This window comes from Trematomus bernacchii, unplaced genomic scaffold, assembly GCF_902827165.1.
Source record: "Trematomus bernacchii unplaced genomic scaffold, fTreBer1.1, whole genome shotgun sequence".
NCBI classification, from domain to species: Eukaryota; Metazoa; Chordata; class Actinopteri; order Perciformes; family Nototheniidae; genus Trematomus; species Trematomus bernacchii.
Window position 1 is genome coordinate 1,863,360 of NW_022987573.1, and position 24,643 is coordinate 1,888,002.

General features: G+C 38.4%; 3 protein-coding genes across 5 annotated transcripts; 2 read left to right on the forward strand and 1 right to left on the reverse strand.

Annotated features, from left to right (window-relative positions):
- Positions 1–1,542: 1,542 nt before the first annotated feature.
- Positions 1,543–8,912, forward strand: LOC117479549 (MAP kinase-activated protein kinase 2-like). Its single transcript, XM_034126606.1, has 10 exons — positions 1,543–2,046; positions 4,962–5,101; positions 6,173–6,237; positions 6,402–6,481; positions 6,661–6,787; positions 7,431–7,506; positions 7,738–7,862; positions 8,181–8,266; positions 8,371–8,451; positions 8,745–8,912. Exons 1-10 carry the CDS (start codon positions 1,819–1,821, stop codon positions 8,883–8,885), a joined length of 1,149 nt encoding a protein of 382 aa, XP_033982497.1. The 5' UTR covers positions 1,543–1,818; the 3' UTR covers positions 8,886–8,912.
- A 3,166-nt stretch (positions 8,913–12,078) lies between these two features.
- Positions 12,079–16,589, forward strand: fmodb (fibromodulin b). Its single transcript, XM_034126705.1, has 2 exons — positions 12,079–12,973; positions 14,078–16,589. The coding sequence occupies exons 1-2, from the start codon at positions 12,085–12,087 to the stop codon at positions 14,227–14,229; spliced, it is 1,041 nt and encodes a 346-aa protein (XP_033982596.1). The 5' UTR covers positions 12,079–12,084; the 3' UTR covers positions 14,230–16,589.
- On the reverse strand, positions 13,855–23,572 carry csf1b (colony stimulating factor 1b (macrophage)). Of its 3 annotated transcripts, none has more exons than XM_034126704.1 (9): positions 23,335–23,572; positions 21,628–21,741; positions 21,461–21,523; positions 21,172–21,342; positions 20,812–21,013; positions 20,587–20,723; positions 17,137–17,180; positions 17,018–17,052; positions 13,855–16,860 (listed from the first exon to the last, which is right to left on the reverse strand). In XM_034126704.1, exons 1-8 carry the CDS (start codon positions 23,374–23,376, stop codon positions 17,019–17,021), a joined length of 807 nt encoding a protein of 268 aa, XP_033982595.1. In that variant the 5' UTR covers positions 23,377–23,572; the 3' UTR covers positions 13,855–16,860; position 17,018. The 3 variants fall into 3 exon arrangements, with proteins under 3 accessions (XP_033982595.1, XP_033982594.1, XP_033982593.1); XM_034126703.1 differs by having other exon boundaries at positions 13,855–16,856; positions 17,018–17,055; XM_034126702.1 differs by having other exon boundaries at positions 17,018–17,055.
- Between the last annotated feature and the right edge of the window lie 1,071 nt (positions 23,573–24,643).

A 24,643-nucleotide genomic window follows, 5' to 3' on the forward strand; every position in this document is an offset into this window, starting at 1 on the left:
TCTTGCATACACAAAATGATATGGACTGGATGGACTGCTTAGCAGAGATAAAATCCTGGCTGAGCAAAAACTTTCTCAACCTCAACGAGAGCAAGACTGAGGTCATCTTTTTTGGACCCCAACCTCCAGCCTCTCCGGTTGATATTCTGGGCTCTATCAAAAAAAAACATCCTCCCCTCGGTCATGAACCTTGGAGTGACCTTCACTAGCACTTTTAAATTCGACAAGCAGGTCAGCACCGTAGTAAAATCCTGCTTTTTTAAAATAAGACTATTGGCCAAAACCAAGTTGTATTTATCTTTTAATGACTTAGAAAGGGTTATTAACGCCTTTGTAACCTCAAGACTGGACTATTGCAACGCTCTGTATGTGGGTATGGACCAGGCCTCAATTAAACGCCTACAGCTAGTACAAAACGCTGCTGCACGTTTGCTGACTGGCCACAAAAAGCGTGACCACATCACCCCTATAACTGGCTTCCAGTTCGGTTCAGAATTGATTTTAAAATCCTTTTATTTGTTTTTAAAGCACTAAATGGGCTGGCTCCGGCCTATATAGCTGAACTCCTCCAGCGCTACACCCCAGCCAGAGCTTTAAGGTCTGCTGACCAGCTGCTGGTAGTGCCCAAGACCAGGCTTAAAACCCGAGGGCACCGAGCCTTCGCAGCAGCTGGCCCTAGGCTCTGGAACACTCTGCCCCTCCATGTGAGGTCGGCCCAGACCCTAGAGGTTTTTAAATCTAAACTAAAAACACACTTCTTCTCTCTGGCTTTCTAGTTAGAGCGGAGCACGACTCCTGACTTTTCCTTGTGTTTTTATTTTTATTTTGTTTTTTAGATATATCTGTTGTAATTTATTGTCGTTTATTGTGATTGTAGTAATGTGTTTTTATTACATGTACAGCACTTTGGCTCGACCAAAAATCGCTTTTAAATGTGCTATATAAATAAAACCTGATTTGATTTGATTTGATTTGATATGTATACTCAATTGGTTTTCATAGGATAAATATTATGCTAATATAATCACAGCCCAAGTATTTCCTCTGCGTGCCTGGAACTGCTTCAATTGTGCATAAACAGGCAATTTAAAAAAATGTGATTTTATTTTGATGGCTGAATCCTCGAAACTCTGCTGCCAATTAGCCGGCAGTGCTTCAACTAATGAAGTCAGGGAGCATTTTTCCCAGTGAAGTGATCAGGAGGAGCATTTACAGCACATAAGTGAGGAGAGGAGATGTGCTGGGAATTACTTACTTACGTTTTGGTAACTCGCCCCTATATTTCTGATTTGTCAAAATGACAGCCATCAGATTTTATTTTTTCATTATTGATTGATTTTTGGTAACTGGAACATCTTATTTATCAGAAAAGAAATGCTATAACTGCTGTCTTAGTAGCCCCCCTCTATAATGGGCATCAGCCAATCATAATGTAGGATTTGAGTGGCAGTAGGGTGGTAGTGAGGGTTGTGCCCCCTACTTTCCCCAGGCACGCCCCTGAGAGAGATTCACCATTTCAGTCCGGAAGTTTGGTCATTTGTTTATCCCTTGACAAATTAAGCAATTTTGTTTATTAAGCACGGTTTGAACTGGCTGTCTGTCAAACATCTCAGTTGAAAGTTGACTTCTTGGACACTCGTCGTCGCTACTTCAGGAGGACTTGTTTGCTGTCTAGCTATCCCGGCTAGCGGTGTGCTGATATCAAAGAAGAACAACATGAGCTCGGTGTTACAACTGTAGCTGAGATAGTAAACAAGCTGCTACCTTCAGTGAGAGGACGGGAGACGCACCTGTCTGTATGTGTCGCCGATAGTTAACATGTCGAGTCAGATCCAGCCGGCTGTGCCGATCCAACAGCAGCCTAATCTAAACTCTGCTCCTTTCCCACCTCACTGTTTTGTGAATACTCTAAACAACCCTCTTCAAATCAAAAGGAATGTAATTACAGTCGATTACAATGTTACAAGTCAGGTGCTCGGGATGGGGATAAATGGCAAGGTGTTGGAAATATTTCACAAAGAGAGTGGAGAAAAGTATGCACTGAAGGTAAAAATAGCCTACTGTTATTTTAATCGTACTAAATAAATAGTATTATAATCTGTTAGCCAAATCATGGCTATTAAATACACATATGAAGTCCATTGGTCTAATGTTAAATAATTGTTTATGGGAAAAAAAATTCACTTTTGTACTATTACATAGTTACCATAGCAGAGCATATTATCAGTATTATCTACTAGACTGCAATGTGTGATTGATTTATAATATTGGATAATGGAGAAAGATTGGTTTGAATTTATTCTGATAGATGTTTTTGTATAGCTCTCAGGACTATGACCACTAATATTTACTGGGGAGTTGAATGTGTTTCGAAAGATGTTTATGTTTTGTGCATGGATTTATAAACTTCTGACTGTAAACATTGCTTAAAGGCAGCGTCTTAAAGCTGTTTCAACTTTTCATTTTTTTAATATATTTTAAAGTCTTGAATATAAAACAGCATTTTTAATTTGATTCAGATGTACCCAACATTTCCATTTGTTACTGGGCTGTCTCTTGTTCCAGTTTAAATTCGATTTGTTTATTAATGGAAGACATAAAGGCATATCTGACATTTATATATGTATATATATTATTATTATTATTATTAAATAGTATATGCAGAGCCTCAACGGTCAACATATCATTGTCTAATATTTGCCAAAAATATCAAACACAATGAAGCCCAAGAGGTTATTGGTTCTTATCTGATCCCTTTGGGTAAACACTTGTGACTTTTTATCTACATTTCCGTGATTAGAAAATTGTTCAGAGACCTCTGAAAGCTTTCATGATTGATTTGTGTGAATCAAAAACTGGCCAATAATGACTATCGTGCAATAAGATTGTATGTCCACCTTGACATATTTTCAGAGATATTGCAGCCAAGGGTGAGCCCAGGATGTGTCAAGTAGCGAGTTCAACGTCAACAGACGCCTCCCTTTAAATATTTTAAAGATTATTCTCTTTTTTTCACCTCAGGACAGTTTTTTTCTATTTGTAATCTTAGTTTCAGCTAGCAGGGAGAGATGATTACACGTTAACCAACTGCAGTCATCTGGATCAATGTGAAGGCATGTGTGATGCATATCTAACTATAGAGTACCTGTGATTTGTGCATGTTAAATGACAGGCATTATTTCAGTTAGAGTTCAAGAGGTGAGGTCGATGATGGCATCACATGTGAGTTATAGATTTCTTTTCTCGTGGCAACAGGTAGTTTTAGGAGTTTGTACAAAGTATTCGGTTTGGTGAGCTTCTAATTTCTGTCCAACAGATTGTAAATTATATATAACTCAGCAGCTAGGGCCTCTGGCCTACCATTTAGAGGTGCCTGTTTTTGAAAGAGGAGTGTTGACTTTTGCTATCCAAATGCTGCCAGCCAGAAAGAGAGAGGGGAACATGCCTGTGTCTAAAAGTAGCCACATGCACGAGGCCTGAGATGGCTGAGAGATTATGCCACTGGGACAGCAGGACGAGGTGTCATGCAGATAACACGCACTCAGCTTACATTAAGTGAAGGAGTTTTGAGATGTGTAAACAGAACGGAAAAACTAGCAAATGATTAATATTATCATAGACCTTTGTCTGTTTTATAAAAGTATGTTGTTATTATTTGCAGAGACACATTTGTGTAGACTTCAGTTACTAACTTTTTGATGAGAAGCATACAGTATGTCCCATCTCACATTTCTTTGTTACTGTGCCTTCGTATTTGCATTCTTCAGATTTGATTTCTTGCTAGAGCTAGGTTTCTTTTAAATACTTTTTCTAAATGTAGTGGCGTTTGACTTAAAGTAGACAGATGAGGGTGCGAGTGTCCACAGCATAAATATGTAGTTAATTTTCCAGTAAATATTACATTCAATAGGATTTTTTTAATTATCATTTTCCACAGATGCACCCTGTTGAAAAAGTCTTGTGAAAGCAGTGCATGTCGGAAATCAGAAAATATTTTATCTATGATATGCAGTGTGAAAGAAAAACTAATCCGGCCAAGGAAACGTTCAAAAGTAAATCATATTTTGAGGTCCTTTCACCAAGTCTGAGAAAGAAGACTGTAAACCTGATATCTTCCAAATGTTTGTAGTGAAATATAACAGAAGTTGGCACATCGAAATCCGCACACCTATGATAATATATTTATAAAAACATTATTCAGACTGTTCTACATCCAAAATCACAACCTTGCTCCCATCCGTGGAAACATCTCTGTATGTATTATAGATAGCTCTAGTCAATGAATAAGTTTAACCTATTATGAAAAGTTGCCTATAAATGTAACATGTAATATGAATCTTATAAATGAAAGAAATGTGTATCATAAATTCTCTTCTAACAATGGTTTGCTAAGAATCTTGTGTGCTCCCTAACCCACAACAACAGAGTTTAAAGGAAAACAGGCAGACTAAAAAACTGCGTTTCATCCTGATGTGGTAAAGATGTTGAGGTGGCATGAGGCTGAAAGAGTTACAGCTTTTTATTATTTTCATAGAAAAATCTGCAGATACATTTCTCCATATATATCAATGTCTCATTGATGAGTGCAACGTCCTTCAAACGCCTCATTTTGCCAACATTTTGCCAACATTTTGTATTTACCATCATTTAAAAATAGAAAAGCTTCAACAATAAGAAGTTGATTATTAAGGTGGTGGCTGATTAATTATCTGTCAATATGTAAAATGGTAATCAACAAAGCAGCTCTATTTGCAACTAAGGCCAAGCCTTCCTGTGGTAAAATGTACCTTGACGGTTAAAGTGCCTGAGCCCCATAATTGTTTTAAAACATCTACAAGGAATGTTGTTTAGCGTTGCCTAAAAACACAACACAAATATGGACCTGTTTGAACTAGAACTGGGTTACATGACTACACTTAAAACTAACATGTTTGTTCATTCCTCTGCTGTGTGTGTTTCAGATGCTGCAGGATTGTCCTGAGGCCAGGCGGGAAGTGGAGCTCCACTGGAGGGTGTCAACTTGTCACCACATTGTACCTATCATAGATGTTTACGAGAATCTCTACCATGGCAGGAAGTGCCTCCTCATCGTGATGGAATGGTGTGTTCTTCTGCACACACACACACACACACACGCACACACGCACGCACGCACGCACGCACGCACGCACACACACACACGCACGCACGCACGCACGCACGCACGCACACACACACACACACACACACACACACACACACACACCACACACACACACCACACACACACACACCACACAGAAACATACAATTAAAGCCAGAAATGAATGTGTGGTCTTTATCAAATGATTAAACATGTTGACAAAAGTAGATTTCCTTTCTTGGAGTTCTTTGAGAGGCTCCTGGCAGTTGGCTTGTATTATTTCACTGTGGAGGAGCCAGCTTGGTTCATTACACCCACTGAGGTGAGTTTCCAGAAGACTTTAGGGAACAAAGTAATAAAAAGCAGACAGAGGCTGCTTTGTCTAGAATACAATAAGGCAGGTGTCCGTCTAATCTATCTCTAATGTTATAATATAATTAAAAAAGTGTTTTCAAAGCTGGATAGGATAAGTTAAATCCTCACCGTGAACAACAAAAGTGACTAAGAATGATGCACATTAAAGGGATCACAAGTGTGTAATGTTTACAGCTGCTTCTGATTTGAGTCAAGAGCTTTTTACAGATATTTCTTCCAAACTTTGTTTGAAATCTCTGACAGCTTACCCTCATTTATAATGTCGACAGTACGTTTTGAACAGAATACATCAATGCATAGAAATAATTATAAGAGAAAACAAATAACAAAAAAACTACAGTTATGGGTCAACACATTCAAGTTACATTCAAGTTATATTCAAGAGGTGAATAGTTTGGTTCGTGGTACAACTTTGAATTTATGTTGTTAACGTAACATTTGAACCTCCAGAAACTGACTGAACTAAAGTCCTCTTAGATTGATGACCACAAAAGCATACACATTTTCAGTTTGCTTAACAATGATTGTTCGCTCCTCTGCAGGTTGCAGGTCACCATCTTGGGTGAACCAGGAGAACGTTTTATTTGTTTTGATGAGTAGTAAAATACATACCATGCCCTAATCATTTTAGGCTCATACTGTTCTTCTATCCATTTTGTTTGTTTTTGTTTTTAGTATGGATGGAGGTGAATTGTTTAGTCATATCCAGGACAGAGGGAATCATGCATTTACAGAAAGAGGTAAAGGGATTATTATATTTCAATCAAAGTAAAGTTACAATCCTTAAGATTTAAATCCTGGTTGATTTGATGTATACTTGTGATTACTGTTGGTAAGCACAAGTATACATCTGAATGTATGATTTCATCGGCGGCTCTCTGTTTGACCTCTTTTTTTTACTCAGAGGCCTCTGACATCATGAAGAGTATAGGAGAAGCCATACATTTCCTGCATTTCATCAACATTGCACACAGAGATATCAAGGTAATTTCTCCCTGTATATTTGAGACACAACTTCCAACAGTGGATTGCTTTTAGGGAACATTTAGTAGTTACAGTGGTTCGTTTTAACTTAATGTTTATTAATTTGTTTCCCTGTGGTTGATGACAAGTGATGTGAAGTATATTATCCAGCAGTTGATTGCTGTTGCTGTCTCTTTCAGCCAGAGAATCTGCTGTACACCTCCAAAAGGCCAGACGCCTTCCTCAAGCTGACAGATTTTGGGTTTGCCAAAGAAATCACCACCTTAAACTCTCTGGCAACACCATGTTTTACACCCTACTATGTTGGTGAGACACCACATTGGACGTTGGGAAGATACACTAGACATTTTTAGCATGCGGAGAAAACTGAAAGTTATAGCTGGGAATTTATTTTTTGTTATGATCAATGTTCATTGAATGGTGCGAGTTCCTAAGAAACTAGACCTCCTGATGTCAGTGATAGCCCTAAATCAACACGAAGAACTGTGTTGGCAAAATCATCACATTTTTGTGGAACATCTTGACATGTCTTGGACATACTTCTTAAACTACAATGTAAAATATTTCTTGTTTCATGTCAATTCTTTACTTAATAACCAGACTTCGAATAATAACATTTTTGCCCCATTTAAAAAAAAAAAAAAAGAATAGGTACCAGTTATTATTTTTAAATCCAGATGTTTGGAAAAGATTATCCACACTTGAATATAATCTGCATTTAAATTGTTTGGGTAAACATAACAGCATTGTGCATTTTTTCAAATTTCAAGTAGTTTCCTTGAGGGGATTTAGCGGTTTGAATAGTGTATAATCTAGCTTTGATGGAAAATCCTTTATACACCACTTTAAGGACCTGTTTTCTTTGCATTCATCTGTTTTTTATTAACAGATTTAATGTTAACAGAAGTGATTCCCTCAATTTGAATAATTTCTCTTCACACTGTGGCAGCTCCAGAGGTTCTGGGTCCAGAGAAATATGACAGATCCTGTGACATGTGGTCTCTGGGTGTCATTATGTATATTCTGTAAGTCTATCTGTGTGATGTGTCTTTAGCAGTTTTACTTTCTTGCAATGACATATTGTTCTCTTTGAAGCTTGTCTAAGTTCTTGTTTTTTTTGTATTATATAACCCATGTTGTAACATACTGTATAATTTATATAGAATTAAATCTAGACCTGCTTTATGGAAAATGCCCAACTTCTGTTATAATTTAATTGAATCTATCATCATGCTTTTTTTCTGTTTTACACACAGACTTTGTGGTTACCCTCCCTTTTTCTCTCATCACGGTCTGGCAATATCCCCAGGAATGAAAAGACGGATCCGTACTGGAAAATACGATTTCCCAAAACTAGAATGGAGCGATGTGACTGATGAAGGTGAGGGGTTGGCTTGTTGGAAATTGAAAAGGTTGTTTTATCTGACAACACATTTCTATTTGCTAAATTGCTCCCTCCCTTTATGCATCCTCCATCGACTTGATATAAGTGTTTCTCCTGGGAGGACATACCAGATTTATTTCCTCAACATTTTTCTGGATTTCTATTGTTTGCTGCAGAGCCATTGTTTTTTTATATAACTTTCATGTAATCATTATAATTTAATATAAGACATATGGAAAAACAGTCCCACATTATTGCAGTTATTGTATGATTGCCAAACATATTATACAATTTGATGATGATTTTATGTTTCAGCCAAACAGCTAATTTGCCACTTACTGAAAACTGAGCCAACCCAGAGAATGAACATCACCGAGTTCATAAATCATCCCTGGATTAATGTGAGCAGCTCACTAAGGGCTTGAATCTTTTTGAGCAACAACTGCTTTTTAGAGATGTTTGTAACCTTTGGTGGACACTAATCCATATTCTCTCACTAGTACAGCAGTCAGTGGAGGTCCCACTAACGCCTCTTCACACCAGCCGCGTGCTGCATGAGGAGCAAGATGTCTGGGAGAAGGTTAAGGTAAGTGTTTGTGTGCTTCATGTGAGAAGTTGATGCTTCTTTAGACAAACAGAAAATGCTGTTGATTCTTTGTTTGTTTTTGAAAATCACGGTTAAGCATGGGTTTGTGTTTGATAATAAAGCTCATTTTTAAAATATGTCATGCTAGAAAAACATATCTTTACGCATACGTGATTGTTTACCCTGCACAGAGAAATCCATACAATATTAACTTCGAACTGTATGTGCGTATTGTGCATACTGTTTCATGTTGATTGTGTTTGATAAAGTTATCATTTTATTGTTATTATTAGGAGGAAATGACAAATGCCCTGCAAACGATGAGAGTGGACTATGATCAAATTAAAATCAAAACCATTGAAGACTCGACTAATCCTCTACTCTTGAAGAGAAGAAAGAAAAGTAAAAAACCACCCACACAACCTCCAGGCTAGTGACACACACACACACACACACACACACACACACACACACACACACACACACACACACACACACACACACACACACACACACACACACACACACACACACACACACACACACACACACACACCACACACACACACACACACACACCACACACACCACACACACTCACAAACACACACACACACACACACACATGCATAGTATTTAGTAAGAGCAAAAAAGCTTTGAATGAGAGCTTTAGGAGTTCTTTGCCAAGTGGCTGTAATAACTTCACAGTATTGTTTAAGCAGATTAAATTCTCTCCTCAGTGATTTGATCTTGAAACTAGAAGGCCTCTTGGCCCTTTGTTAAATGTGCTTAAGAACTTTTGAACTCTTTCTACAGTATACACTGAAAAGTATTGTTTGTGTACACTGTACACTAAGGGCTATAAATTAAACCTCTCCTTAGAGGAAACACAACTCTACTGTGTGTCTAACGTGTTGTATATTAGGACAGTTTTTATATTTTTGATGTACATATTTTAGTGAGCTTTGTTTGGCGTAACTCTTTTGGTTTATTTTCTGTTTCTTAAGAATTTCTGTCTTGAGGGTGTTGTTTGAGATAGTTTGGCTGTCCTTCATATTTGTCATTTGAATGGTTGTTACAAGAAACCACAACTTTTGTTTTGTTAACTGATGTGATGTTGGAAGGGTTTCTCCTTTCCACGATAAAGCACATTTTTTGCCAGATTGTGGTTGTGCAGTATCTTAAACGTATATGCCATATGCACAAATAATCAATCCTGCTATCACCGTGATGATTGCTTTTGATTGACAATACTGTAATGCCAATGGATTCTTTTGTTTAATTTTCTCCAAAGCAGTAATATAAAAAACAGTTGCATGAGGTTTGTTGTGTGAGGCGTAGGAAAAAATGGACGAAACTTTAGAGTTTGATGAGATTTACTGTGTAAAATGTTGCTCATCAATATTATAATGTCTGTGTTTTACTCTAGATTAAATCTCTTGAAAGTGTGTTGTTTGATTGGTAACCTGTTCTACGTTAGCATGTCAAAAACAGAATTTATCTCACTAGCATATTAACACAACTCTGAATTGCATTCAATTAGTGTTCCATTTAAAGTGAAGCAGAATGAAAAACCAACGGTTAGCAATGTCTATTGAGACATTTGACAATTATTTGGCAATCTAATAGCGATATTTTGTTCCAATGAACACAAAGCAAATGTCTATCCAATAGCGTGTCAAGAATTATGTAGAGCCAGGATGCTATTGCTCAAAATGTTGTAATCTATCTAAGAAAATGAAATTGGAAATGAATGGCAAATGGACCAAATGATGTTGAGATCCAATATTGTCCTTAATATTGGTTTCATGTACATACGATACTTAAAACTCAACCGTTTAAAGAATTCACAAGCAGAACATAGACAAATATGTTTTAAGTAGCATGTTTTAAAACATTACAGTTTGTAGTAAAATCAATCATGACAAGAAAATAGTCAAATGTTTTACCTTATGGTAAAGCGCACAACAGCAGAACACCTCAGAGATGATTGTTTAGTGCATGCTGTCATATTATTGTGGCTATGTTGGATTTTCTGGCTGAAGTTGGATACATTCATGAATGACACCTAGACAGAGTGTATTGCATCAAACATGTTGCTTTAATTACAAGACAATATTTATTTAATAGTTTTTTGCATCCTGTTTTAATTCAGACTGTCTTTGTGGCACATTCGGAGAATAACACACACAGCAAACGAAGCAGTCTTGCCTGATACAAATTATCAATGTATTTACAATGTGGATTACAGGGGGATGATTGAGAAATCCAACATCAGATTTCAAAGGAACATTGTTTATCCTGGAAACTTTTTGTTTCCCCTACCAAATACTGCTATATTAAATATTTGTGAGGAAGAACTTTCATTTATAATTAAGCACAGTTCAGAACACATGCAACACTTCTTTAATGGAGGTTCATGTAATAGATTGGGAGGATTTAAATATTTTAATGTTCTCATTAAAAGGTGGTTGAAGAATGTGATTTGACGAAAAACCTGCCAAGTATTTTGTATAAAGGGGTCCAATGTGTATCCTCAGGTCTCCTCTCCTCATGAAATGTTTTTGTGATTGAAGTCTTTACATGCTGAACAACTTTTATTCAAACAAACCCTTCATCTTGCGAGCCTGGAAGGCACATTGGGTAAGAGAAACGTAATCCTTGCATCTCTGCCTCCTATATTCCTGCTCCAATGGAAGGGGTGAATGGTGAGGCCCATTCATTCATGACAATCTGGAGGATGGTAATGGAAAAACTGCCTGCAGGCGCCAGCACAAACACATGTTAACTTTCTCCAGAGTTTGAACACTGTAATTGATGAAATGGGTGAGTACCTGAAACAGTCAGAAGAAAGAGACCGAAAAATGAAAAACATGTTTAAGGAGAATTATTGTGGACAAATAACAGGGTTTGTCAAACTTGTTTTCATGTTGAAACATACAGTGAATTATTGACAAAGGCCTTCTACAATGTAAGAATTGGATTATAAACTTTAACAAAGCTCTATTGTTTCATTTAAGTTGAAACACACCATTAATTACAGCGTCTAGACCCTTGTTTCTAAAGAAATCTTTAGCATAACCCCCCACCCTCTCCATAACCTTTATACAAGTACACTTCACAGCAAGCCAGCTTTCAAGTGGTAGTGCTAATGATAAGGCATGACACACTAAATGTAAACAAGGCTGTAAAAAAGCAGATGTTTGCCCCACTTCCCAGATGGGATTAATATTGACATGGCTGGAGGTGATATATTATGGTATAGGCTTTACATGCAAGCTGAAAAATGTATGGCCTCTAATGAGAGTGTGTGACTGGGGCTGCAGCTACGTAGAAAGGGGAGATAGTTAGTCTTTACTAACAACATATTTCACTCAGTCTGAGGAAAACACAGACGGCGCAAGCAAGAAAGGAGACATCCTCTCTGATCAACCAAGCGGTAAGTATACTGAACTTACTTACATTTAAAGATTAGAGCCAAGAGAAGTGGATCTTAAATGGTTGAACAAGCATGATTCAGTAATAGCTACAAAACATTTCCTATTATCAGTGTTTTTGGGATTAAGAAATATCCTAAAGTTGACTTTATATCAATTTTAAATCTTTTTCTTTCTTGGTTTTCTTACAGTGATCATGCAGACATTGGTGCTTCTCCTTATTCTAGGAATAGTGGATCAAAGCATCAGCCAGAATTACAGCCAGTTCAAGTGGCTGTCCTATCTGCGAGGGCGCCGGAGGCATGCCGCCTGGCAGGCCGTGGATGTCGACTGCCCACTGGAATGCGACTGCCCCTTAACCTTCCCCACAGCTATGTTCTGTCAAAACCGTAACCTTCAGCATGTTCCATACGTCCCCTCACACATTAAGTATGTCTACCTGCACCGGAACAAGATCACTGGCATCAAAGACGGGGTTTTTGACAATGCTACCAGCTTGATCTGGGTCGCGCTGTTTCAAAACCAGCTAGACTCAGACAAGATCGGCAAGAACGTGTTCAGCAAACTCAAGCACCTGGACCGGCTCCTCTTGGATCACAATGAGCTCACACGTGTGCCTCCAAACTTGCCAAACTCCATCACAGACCTGCGACTTGGTCACAACAAGATCTCAAAGATCCCCTCCAACTCTTTTGAGGGGATGGCTAACCTCGCCACCCTTGAGCTCCAAGCAAATGTCATAGAGGATGTTGGAGGTATGTTGAAGGGACTAAAGGCTCTGACCTTGCTGGATATGAAGAAAAACATGCTGAGTAAAATCCCAGACCACCTCCCCGAGCGGCTGCAGCAGCTCTACCTGGATTTTAATAATATACAGAGTGTGCCGGCAGGCTTTCTCACCATGAATCCCAAACTGCAGTTTGTCCGCTTGGCTCATAACAAGCTGACAGATAAAGGACTTCCATCCAATGTCTTCAATGTCAGTACGCTGGTTGAGCTTGACCTTTCTTTCAATAAACTGGAGAAGATCCCTGTTGTTAGTAGAAACCTGGAGAACCTTTATCTACAAGCCAACGAGATCAAAGGTATGGACACACTAACTGAGACATATTAAATAAAAGTAAATAAGTGGTCCCATTGGAAGAAAAAGAGTAATGTATACTACACCTCAAAGAACTGTAATGCAATTCGTATAACATGTTAGTAATAACTACACATTATTTTATAATGATTTTTATGATGAAACTAGTCTTAAGTTTCCTAAAAGTACATTTGAATGATTATTAAAAGTGCTGCGCTGATCTACGTATATAGTAATGTATACAGTTTTCCAGACCATTACACCTCATTAAAAATGTTATACACGAGAAACTACTTTTGTTGGTAGAGCGGGATACACACTCTGTCACTCACTCAGTTCTGAACCGAGCACTTTACAATACACTCGCTTCACAAATCATTAAAAGCACAAATGTAGGAGGACATTTTAAACTGCACACCCTTCAGACATAACTGAATCCATCCAATTAAGAATATGCAATAACTTGAAGGAGGAGGGCTGTTTGAGGAGCCCTACAGCGACTCAATGCACTCTTGTTGCTTTTACTGATTTAAAGTGAAGTTTAGACATGCACCGGTTCACCCATATTGTTTATAGTATAGTCTTGTTTCCACTGTAACATTTATCTGTAGGCTACTATTTGGCAGTTAAACCTCCTAAAACGTTATGTATTTTTTGTCGCCAAGCCGAAACATGAAACATTACATCACTTCTGGGCTGGGGACTGAGACTGCAACAAATCAGAACATTTTCAACCATTAGATGACAGAAACACACTTTTTAATGCTGCCTTTTTAATAGAGTTTTTCCTTAAACACATTTTTCATTGCAAGCCCACCCACATATGGAGCAAAAACTCCCAATAATTAAAAAAAGGAAAACAGAAAAAAAACAGTCATCACTGAGTTTAATCAAACAAGAGTAGCTTTAATATGGATTGTGAGAAATACAGCATCTCAGCCCTTCTTATAAAGACACACTTAAAATCCCATGTGGGAAATACAGCACAGCAGAATTCTGTTTAGTTTGGCGGTGTTTTGATGTGAACATCCTGGTTCCTGCCTGGAAAGTCTCACAGGACAGCAAGAACATGCAGCCTCCCTTCATATTTCTCTCATGTGTCTTTCAGAGTTCTCCCTGAGCAGTTTCTGCGATACCATCGACATGACAAACTTCTCCAGTCTGAGAATGCTGCGATTGGATGCCAATGAGATCAGTGCCAAAGACATTCCTGCCGAGGCGGCCTACTGTTTGCGGCGCGTTGGCTTTATTGAGGTTTAGCTCTTGCTGCGCTCTCTCTGATATCTCTTAACTCATCCGATGTCTTACTTCATCTCTTATCCCCCTCCAATCTCTCTTCACCTGTCACTTTATTCAGCGTTAAAACATATTTAAGACAATGCAGTGTTATAAAAGCTGTTTTCACAATCAAACCATTAAACAATTCCAGTATTAGTCAACGGGAAATACCAGAGCTGTATAATCACCAATCCAGATGACAGGCATATGTATCACAAAGACAACATATCCAAAGGCCAGATGACTGACATCCTTTCCTCACACTGTTATATTATTAGATCGGGTATTCTGGCAAAAATAATAAGATCATCATAATAACCATGGAGGTTCTGCTTGTTGTCTGGAAACATATCACCTGTATAAAGCATCCTGTCATCAGCTAGTGATTCCGTTTGGACCTTTGCCTCCACCATGTGGCACAAGGTGATAAAACTGTAGGCAGCCAAGATTGTCATAATTAATAATATTATTTGGCAAGGTCACATTTACTAATTAAAATGACAACGCCTTTTATAGTAAACAGTTTGAGTCAGTTTTCCACTGTTCGTCTGTTTCGATATTTTCATTATCAACATTACAAGTTGTGTAACGTGTTTATGTCTACAGGTTAAACATGTGTATTACTCCTACAATGAGCGTCTGAATTATCCAAAGACAATTATGTATGTTTCTATAATAGCTGCATCCTACTGCTGTTGGGTTATTTAAGCTGTTTTGGTTACCTAAACCCTCGCTTTTAAAAATATCTTTCGGGTGGTAACTTTTGAGCCGTGTACTCTAGCTAATGTCAGGATTTACAACATGAGAATTTGATGCAATTCAGTTTGTATCCACTTAGCAAGAAAGTTATGAATCATATATTGTTTGTGTAATTTAATTGTATCTTGTTATCGACCATTTTATACTTATTAAATCTTAGGAAAAAAAACATGTCTTCAGAGTTTCTTGTGCCCTTTACTGTGATTTATTTGTTGCTGTCAAATGTTATGTTTCCGCTAATTTGAAACGTAAAAGAAGCAAAGAGATTGGGGGAGAGAAAAAGGGCGGCAGCTCTTTTGACAACTTTAACTGGTCCAAGGCAGTTCCCAAATATGTATTGTTGAAGACAACTTGCCTTTTCATCTTGCACAGCTGCCTTTAATACTCTTCAGAAAGGCACTAAATTGAATTATAGAAATATTTTCCTTGTTTTGTCATGGGGCAAAGTCTCGTGACGAAGAATGGATTACTGCTGGATTAAGTTTTACACACTGATAAACTGTGAAATGAAGTGTGTTATGGATGATGATATATTGCTGGTTGTAGACGGTTTTGCAGCCGCTGTGGGGTAGAACTGTTTTGTTTGTTTCCTTCCACAGATTCTTCCAAATCAAAAAATACAGACCAGCACACATGCACACAATCACATGTGGGAATCTTTTACTGGTGTGGTCCTCTCCGAGACGAATACATTTCATTGCGAACTCAGACGTTATGCAATTTATGATTATAAAACAGGGCAGGACTCAGTATCTGAGTAAACATGAGTGAAAGTCATGACTACAGGAGGGAATGTACATGCACTGCCGTCTCTCCCTCTCTCCCTCTCTCCCTCTCTCCCTCTCCCCCTCTCTCTCTCCATGTGTTTCTTTCTGTCTCAAATGTCTCTATTGGCATGACCATATTGCAACACAGTTGAACATTGTACAAAATGTTATAGCAGTGTTTTTCTTTCGGTCCATCCTACAATCTTTCTCAGTATTAACCTATTATGTGCCACTACCATGCAGTATTGATAAAATGTCATGCATGCATATGAGTAATGGATAGTAGCACATTATTCCCACCAACTCCTGCTGTCACGCCCTGTGCAGTGAAGACATTTCCTGTGTAGCTGCAGCAGCGACTGGTGTGTATCTATTGATATTGTATCTCAACCTCTCTGCCAGTAACAGCTCTATGTGTTTGATCATTATACTTATTGAAACCATACTGTTTTGTTATCTTTGGCCACAAGTTTTATAAGTTGGAAGGACTGTGAGTTGATCAACAATGTAGGCTGATAATGAGGTGAACTAGACAAAGCACTGGCAAGACCCTTTGACTTTGATAAAAACATGTTTGACTCCCCATAAAGCGAGTCAAACTCAATATAGGCCAATATCACACTTAACAATTGATTTCCTGGTGCTCCTATAAGAATGCACTTTTAGCTACAACATGTGAGAGCATTATATTTAGTATTTTGTATTGATGGAACCTTTATTATCAATATTGTGATTGTATTGTCAAACTAATAAATAATTTGTGGAAATATTTGGAAAACAACAATACAAACAGTTGGTTAAGTTGTAGCAAATGGAGACACAATATTCAACATATATAACTAGTGTAAAAATAAAACTTTTTTAGTGAAAAGATATCTGCAAATACTTAATGCATAAACACAATATACATACCATATTATTCCAAATAAGGCCCATCTTTGCTGTCAGTCAAAGCCAAGCTTCTGATTAAATAAGTGAGCATGATACATTACACACAAAATACTGATATTAAAAAGTGTTCAGACGAATGAAATGTGCAGCTTCACGAGTGCTCCTTCTGCAGCTGCAGCGATGTGTTCTTTGCTGCCTGTGGAAAGAGTAAAATAAGAATAAAAAAGATGGATGTGCACTGCAGTAATACTTAAAACTGTGTCTGACACAGGTGTTTGTGTAAGACGTTAATCAAGATCCAGCTCCCGCCGTTTAACTCTCAGAAACCTTTTGAGGTAGCAGGTGATACTCACATTATTGTTGCTCCATCTCTATGTCCTGATTGTCTCTGCTTCAATCCAGATGACAAAGGAATGCATAAGGATTAGTGCAAAAAGATGAGTTTTAATTCCCATGTTAATTGTGTTATTACCTTGAATTTGTATGCGATCTTGATCTGTGAGGGTTGTGAGTTCTCTGTTTCGGAAAGAAAATACTTTATTAAATAATTCCAATTCAAATGACAAATTATAGTTACTTTAGAGCCATTCACAGAGTAACATTTGTTTTATATTGAAATAGTTTAACCATTTGCAAACAATACTCCTTAGTTCAGTGTGATGCAAGTGATTGATAGAGTAATGGGTCAAAATGATTAAGAGAATATAAAACAATATTTGACCATCATTTTGGCAATAAAATGTAGAACAGACTGTGCACATAAAATGACAGGGCAGTGAAAGGTTGTTCTGTGTGATGTAAAAACATTTCCATGGGTTATCCAATATTATTTTACCACTGTGAAAACTTGTTATTATTGAAATCCACTGCTGTAATTCAAAGCTGCTACACAGGCTCACATCTCCTTAACGGTGTAAACTAACATCGTTTTATCACCACCTTTCAAATTTACAGTGGCTGACTGTTTCACAGTCAAAATAAGTTTTGAGTGTCACTTCAAATTCTTGGCAAGGAGATGTTTGCCTAACCCCCTAGACAGGGCCGTCCCTGGCCAACATGAGGCCCCACACAAAGTTCTATGATGAGGCCCTCTGTTCCGCGACGGCCCTGCCTGTAGACAAAGCAAATATACATAGTTCCTTATATCAAACGGTGGGGTGCTAAACCAAAGTGGGTCACGGGTCACTTTCATGACGATCCTTGACGAAACTGTGCAGTAGTGATGAAAATTCCAGGTGTTTTAAAAGTTACGCTTTGTTAGTCTCCAAGTGTTAAAACAAGCCGTATGTTTGGCTCCTGTGTGGATCTTCATGCAGCTATGCTTGCTTCAAGTAAAGCTTCGATTTGAACACTGCCATATTGCCTGAAGGTGTGGAGGTGGACAGGGCTAGCATGTATCAGAGAAGGTTTACAATTCACAGCCAAGTTTCACTGATAAACTTTCTCACAAAGCTCCTCTTGTTTCCACATTTACAATACAGCCTCATCTGAACATCTGCTTTAGCACTCATTAGTTCCACTTAATGGACTACTAGCACATATTCTTGGCAAACACAGATGGCCAGCTACAAACAAAAATAATTACAGTTCATTCTGAGAATCTTAATACTATAGCTGCAAGACAACATTAAAACAAGTTTACGAGCATCTGTACTAATTTGACCTTTGGAAAACAAATACAGCAACTGCAACACGCAAGAAACTGCAAGTTTCACTAACAATCTTGAACAGAAATGTATCTGTGGCAAAGTGATTTGTCATTTCCAATGTTGTCAACTTCCTCATACAGTACAAAATGTGTAAGCCATTGCATCCATCTGTTGTCACATATTCTCATTGAGCACACAGATGATGTTAATTAAAGTCAGAGTGGGGGAAGTGCTTAAAGTTTAGGAAGTTGGCATGTACCAACTCCGTGAAAACAAAAAGCAGCTCAGACAAGAAATAAAACAAAAAATAATAGCAGTATTCACTAGCAGTAAATAATAATAATATTTCATAAGCAGCCATCGGCACTTTATTGCAATCCCTCTTCGTCAATGTTTGTGCATTCACTGCAGCATCCCTCATTCTCTGCTGCCTGTATTATGCCGCTTAATTGAAGTCACTTAAATAAGGATATTGGCAATACATTCTTCAAATGACAGTCAACCCTTCCTGCTCTTTCAAGCCTGGCAATTCAAGGATTAATTGGATTGCACTCTGGACAAAACAGGATCAGTTCACGATGGGAATGTCTCTTCCCCCTTCCTTATTTGAATGAATCAACTGCAGCATTTTCTGTGGTCTTTGGTGTCCAAAACAAAGCATTTCACCAATGTCCCATAATGCAGGCCTACATGGTGCACATTAAGTTGTATGTCTATCGAATACTGCTTAGTGTTTCAATGCTTCCTAAAGATGTGTAGGATTTCAGCTATAATCAAAACCCATGTTTGAGAAACAAGCTTCTGATTAACGAAGTCCTATTAGTGCATTACCCTCAAAGATCCTCTCAAATGGAGCCACTTGTTTTCCATTAACTCACCACTGTGAAGCTCTAATGTGATTTAATTCTGAGAGTCCCTGATGTATGCTTCCCTCAGTTCTGGTGTAATGTAATTTAACTTTGGACTAAACAAAATTGTGCGTGTGCTTGCAGGTACTAAAGTTATGTCCCACATACCAACGTATTCATCACATGCATTTTAGGTATCAGCAATACTCCTGCAATATCAGTTATATGGACTAAGAATCAGCGTTAGTCCCAAAGCACTTCACTTGGTTGCCAAATGTTTGCTAAATACAAATCTGGATGAGATGTAGAGTCCAAATCCTCGACCACAAAGATCAATAAAATGGAAATGAAGGATGTGAAATCCAATGTAGCTCATCTAACTTTCCAAAGTAAAAAGAACACGAGCAAATCTGTCTACCATTACCAAATACTTATTGCTAATTTCAAAAGAAAACCAATCCCAGAATGTCGATAAAAACACTGCACTTTTCACAAGCACTTCAATCTAACTGGTCTTAAAGGCTTTTACTGAATTGCAATTGGTGAAATATTCAACTGAAACAAACACGACAAATAGTTGCATATAGGAGAAAGAGCACGAAAGAGTGATTCTGATATCTAGAGTGAGTCAAGCCAGCGAGGGGGAGGCTCAGATGGTAAAGACAAGATTATTCCCAGATTTCCCAAAGATTTGACGACGTTTTGGTTGGTTAGGGCCTTGTTTAGCATTGACGAAGAATACCCTAGACTCTATAGACACTTCTATAAAGAATGCCACGTTGACAAAGAGATGTTTCTGCTTTTTTCTTATGTTTAACCCACAAACAGGCTTATAGTTATAAACATATTACTGCTTTCCAGGGATCGCTGTTCCACCAGGATTTACCTGCAGCTTGTCCGTTTTATTTAATGGTTGCTGAGCTTTTGTGTGTGTTCCTGATTTTGGTAGGGCATACAACCATTGTGGGTGTTGTAGTATTCATTTTGTCAAAGGATTTAGAATTGTTTTAATACTAAAGTATGTACCTGGGCTTAATGAAGACGTGCACGTGGATTCTGAGCCTCAGCCCGTTAAAAACACTGATGAAATAAAACAATAGGAAATAAAAGTTAATGGTGCCATAATGTCCAAAATAAGAGAACAATAAATGAATGCATTCAATTGTTTTTGCAGACTTTTGTGCAAATAACACTTCTGCTATCACCAGTTGGTCCAGCCTCCACCTTTTGTTGTTATGCTCAGTATTTTCTGTGAGGGAGAATTGGTACTTCTGCAAGAGGGAGTGCCAAGAGAGCACAGGCAGACTGCCAAGAGAGCACAGGCAGACTGCCAAGGCCTCTTTAAAGCAATATGATCAGAATGCATGGTACATTAAATCAGGAAATGCACGATTTAGAAATCAATCAAAACAGAAGCGCTGGTACCTTTTTGGTGATGAGACAATAGAGAGTGAGTATGAACAGCAGTCCTCCGCAGATAGAGACGATGATGAAGCCAAGCTTGTACAGGTCTTTGTCTGCTCTTCTCTGTGAGGCGTTCACCGAGATCCTATCATAACTTTCTGTAGAAAAAGACATGTATTTTATGATCTCACCGGCTCCACACCTCCTCATCATTCATCACAGTACATTAGCAGAAGAGATTCCCACCTGTAAAATATTCTGTAGGTGACTCTGTGTATAGCGTTGTGGTAGAGTCAAACATATCTGTGTATTCATGCTGGCATCTCCAGTCTACTGGTGCATTGCTCGTTGTCACCAGTTCCCAGTAAACAGACAGCACCTCTGCAGCCTTCTGCAGAGCCTCTGAAGTAGACCCTCTGTAGAGCATCTCAAAACTCTCTGGCTTATCCTGCGGCACATACCGAGAAAAATACTTTCAATGTTTTCACAAGTATTGCAGATGTATCTCTTGGCGCTGGGCAGTTTCTCACATCACATATGTCTTCTACATGTTTTATATTATAGGAAATGTAATCCTTCAGTCCTAAACAGGGTGCACACACTCACCTCAATCTCTTCATTCATCTGAGGCACACATTTCTGAGAGTAGATGTTGAGGATGAGCGCTCTCAGGGACTGAACATAGCCATCGTTGACTGAACCCCGACTGTATTTGAAGTGGGTGGTGAGGAGCTCAAAGATCCAGGGTAAAGCAGCTTTTACAAAGCAACATTTACTCTGTGGGAAATCAGAAAAACTAGGTAATAAACATGAACATGACTTTTAATGGAAAAGTTGAAAGGTGAATCACAGGAATTGGAAGGAAAACAGTCCCATAAAACAAATGTTACCTTACCAAACTTCTTTGTTCTATGAATGTGTAGGATATCGTGCATCCACTTCTCAACTGGTTATCCATCTGCAGGAATAAAAACAGGTAGATCTCAGCCCAGTTCAAGTAGAGCCACATTGTTTCTGATGCTGGTTCAACCAATGTGTTTCTAATCATTTTTCAACACCTACCAGATGCCTGACTGTCAGCAGGTGTTCCCTCGTAATCGAGTGTCTGCATGGACCAGGGACTTCAGCCATAGTCAGAGGAAAGCTCAGGAAAATAAGTACACACAGACACTTTACCTGCAACCAAGAAAACCAATGAATTATCTTAATGTCAATCACATACTATCTTCCCTTCAAATTCACTCAGCTGGAAAGTAAATACATTCAAATGAAAAAGAAAATTACTCGACAAACATTTGTCAAGTAGATTATGCTTGCTGAAATTGAAAAAGGAGGAATGTTCTCAACCAACAGTTCAAACATGGCAATTAGAGCCAATGAGACATCCTCACCTTAACCATTTCAATATGAGTGCACTCCACATGGTAGTCTCTCTCTGATTCAGTTTTCCCTCCCAAACCGTGATGATTTCTTTTCTCAAACAGCTGTCTTATAAATGATTTTACAAGCAAACTTAAATGGAATTTACCCCTAGTGGTGCCAAAACACTTAAACAGTTAGCATCCAAGCAATGCCTGCCTTTCAATCCAAAATGTCTGGAAAGTGCAAAAGAAAAGCTGCTCAGTTATAGTAACAACAACACTTTCTTTCAACGCCTGAACTTGGGTTAGGTTTCGGCAATACGAGCAGCGCCTCTTCATTGCAACGCTAACGGTGATGTTTAACTGTGAGTGACCTCAAAGGAACCTAGTCTGTGTTAGATAAGTTTCAGTTATGGTCAAACAGTGCCCTCTACCCTGGGATGCTTAGCCGGAGAGCAACTCTCCTCCTGGAGCTGAGGATGCCTGCTACCAAGCACCTTTTGGCAGCTCGACCAGTAGAATGGGCTCCAGATGGACTTAATTATTTTACTGAGGATTAAAACATGGTGACAAGAAAATGTTTCTCACACGAAAGATATTCCTTGATAATGATCTCTCTGAATTGCTTTAGTGCAGCTTCTGCAACAAACAGTCAGGACAGATGCCAGGGGAGCACTAAATGAAACAACTTTTATATGTTGTTTGATCAACTTCTGCGACGTATTAGGAAACAAAAGACAATTCTTTAAAGGCTACAAGAGACGATAAGTTTTCCTTTCATTCTTTTTTTTGGGTTACTTATATAATGCTGAACCGTACACTTTTGTTTAGATTTGTACAGTAAATGATTCAACATAAACATTTAATAGTTTCTGCGATGATGACGTTATGTGATTTTATGTTATAGTTTGCTACAAATACAAAATGAACTGAGCGTGCATGCAATTCAATCCATTGCCAGGACTCAAAGGAAAGCAAAAGACATTGTGTGCCGTTATGGTTTTATACTATTACAGCCAATGAAAAATAATCCGGTAAAGTGGCATCTGAAAGAACACAAAATAGTGATTCTCGCAGGAAAATAAGATGCTATGTTTTAAACTGAAGGACTATCATGCCAGTCTTTGTCTGTTATTGGAAAGCCTATTGATGGTTAATGATAATTAAATCAATGTAATCTAATAAAACTATTAATGTGACTGGCATGAAGTAAATGCAGGACCACATGATGCAAATGTCACCTGTCACATGATTTGCTTTCTCTATGCTGTTCATGGTCATTGTATGTAGATCAGTAAATAAAGCAAAAACTTAATTCACAGACATGCACAAGCCTGCGCTATTCTCTCCCTGCATTGACTGTGCGTGAATAATATGCTGCAGTGATTATAGAAAGGTTCTCACCTACCTTAACTTTGCTCTGAATCAGGGTTGACACGAGGATGGTCATCTGGTACGTGTTTGACAATGGAAAACACCAGACTCCTCTGTCACACACATTGAAGCAAAGAGATCCTTTTCATATATTCAGTTCCACTCCAGAGAAAATAATTTACTGTAAAGTAAACTTGACACTTCGTCATGTGGCGATGTTCTTAAAGGCATTGCCTGATGTGCTCCTCCTAGGGTGAGTTCAAACCGAGACTAACTGTTGCAGCTGACATACAGCCGTTTTAAAGACCTCCCACCTCTCCTCTGTTCGACAAAATACAGGATCCTGGGCTGAAGTTGTTTCATGGTCAATTGGTTTCTGGATTGTAGGTTGATGGATAATGTATTTTTGTTGGAGCATGAGTCCACTGAGGGAATTGTTAAAACAACGAATTGGACAAATAAAGTTTTTGGGAGCTTGAAGTGTGATAACATCTGTTCTTCATTCTAGAAACTCAATCCCTTGAAGGTAATTTGCATTTAAAACACTGGTTCACATATGCACTCTCAGAGTAACCGTTTTGATCTAGTGGATTCACTGCATTTATCTGACAGATGTAGTTACTCGTTACTTTATCACTCGAGGCTCCTGTCCAAAATTAAACCGGTTATATCCTTTTTAGACTTTGAGCGTGTTATTCATGCCTTTGTTTCTACTTGTCTAGATTACTTTAGTGCACTTTATGCCGGCCTAAACAAGTCCTCGCTGGCACGCCTACAGCTGTTACAAAACGCTGCGGCTCGGTTGCTTACAGGAACACGCAAGCATGAATACATCACACCTATTCTGGCTTCCCTCCACTGGCTTCCTGTCCATTTTAGAGTTCATTTTAAGATTTGATTGTTTGTTTTACATCGCTCAATGGGCTGGCCCCTCTGTACATCCCCGACCTCCTAAAGGTGTACACCCCCTCAAGGGCTTTGAGTTCGGCTGATCAGCTGCTGCTAGTAGTCCCTAAAACCAAGAAAAAGACCAGGGGAGACCGAGTCTTCTCAGCGGTATCCCCCAGGCTCTGGAACGACCTGCCCCCCCATGTCAAATTGTCGCCCACCCTTCAAACATTTAAGTCCCGCCTGAAGACCCACCTCTTTTCCCTCGCTTTCGAGTCAGTTTGAGCTGTTTTATCTATTTTTATGCTTTTAATGTCTGTCCATAGCCTTTATGTGCCTTTTATCTATTCTTATGTATGCCTTTTATCTATTCTTATGTGTGCCTTTTATCTATTATTGTAATATTATATTTTATTATAATGTTATGTTTGCTGTGAAACCCTCTGTTTTGTGCT

Excerpts from the sequence above, each read along its gene's own strand:
- fmodb (XM_034126705.1), top strand. The coding sequence starts at position 12,085 with ATGCAGACATTGGTGCTTCTCCTTATTCTAGGAATAGTGGATCAAAGC. Across the intron at positions 12,974-14,077 it reads ACAAGCCAACGAGATCAAAG|AGTTCTCCCTGAGCAGTTTC; the intron begins GTATGGACACAC and ends TGTGTCTTTCAG.
- csf1b (XM_034126703.1), bottom strand. The coding sequence starts at position 23,376 with ATGACCATCCTCGTGTCAACCCTGATTCAGAGCAAAGTTAAG. Across the intron at positions 21,524-21,627 it reads TGCTGACAGTCAGGCATCTG|ATGGATAACCAGTTGAGAAG; the intron begins GTAGGTGTTGAA and ends TTATTCCTGCAG. Across the intron at positions 21,343-21,460 it reads TCATAGAACAAAGAAGTTTG|AGTAAATGTTGCTTTGTAAA; the intron begins GTAAGGTAACAT and ends GATTTCCCACAG.
- LOC117479549 (XM_034126606.1), top strand. The coding sequence starts at position 1,819 with ATGTCGAGTCAGATCCAGCCGGCTGTGCCGATCCAACAGCAGCCTAAT. Across the intron at positions 6,788-7,430 it reads TTTTACACCCTACTATGTTG|CTCCAGAGGTTCTGGGTCCA; the intron begins GTGAGACACCAC and ends ACACTGTGGCAG. Across the intron at positions 7,507-7,737 it reads GGTGTCATTATGTATATTCT|ACTTTGTGGTTACCCTCCCT; the intron begins GTAAGTCTATCT and ends TTTTACACACAG.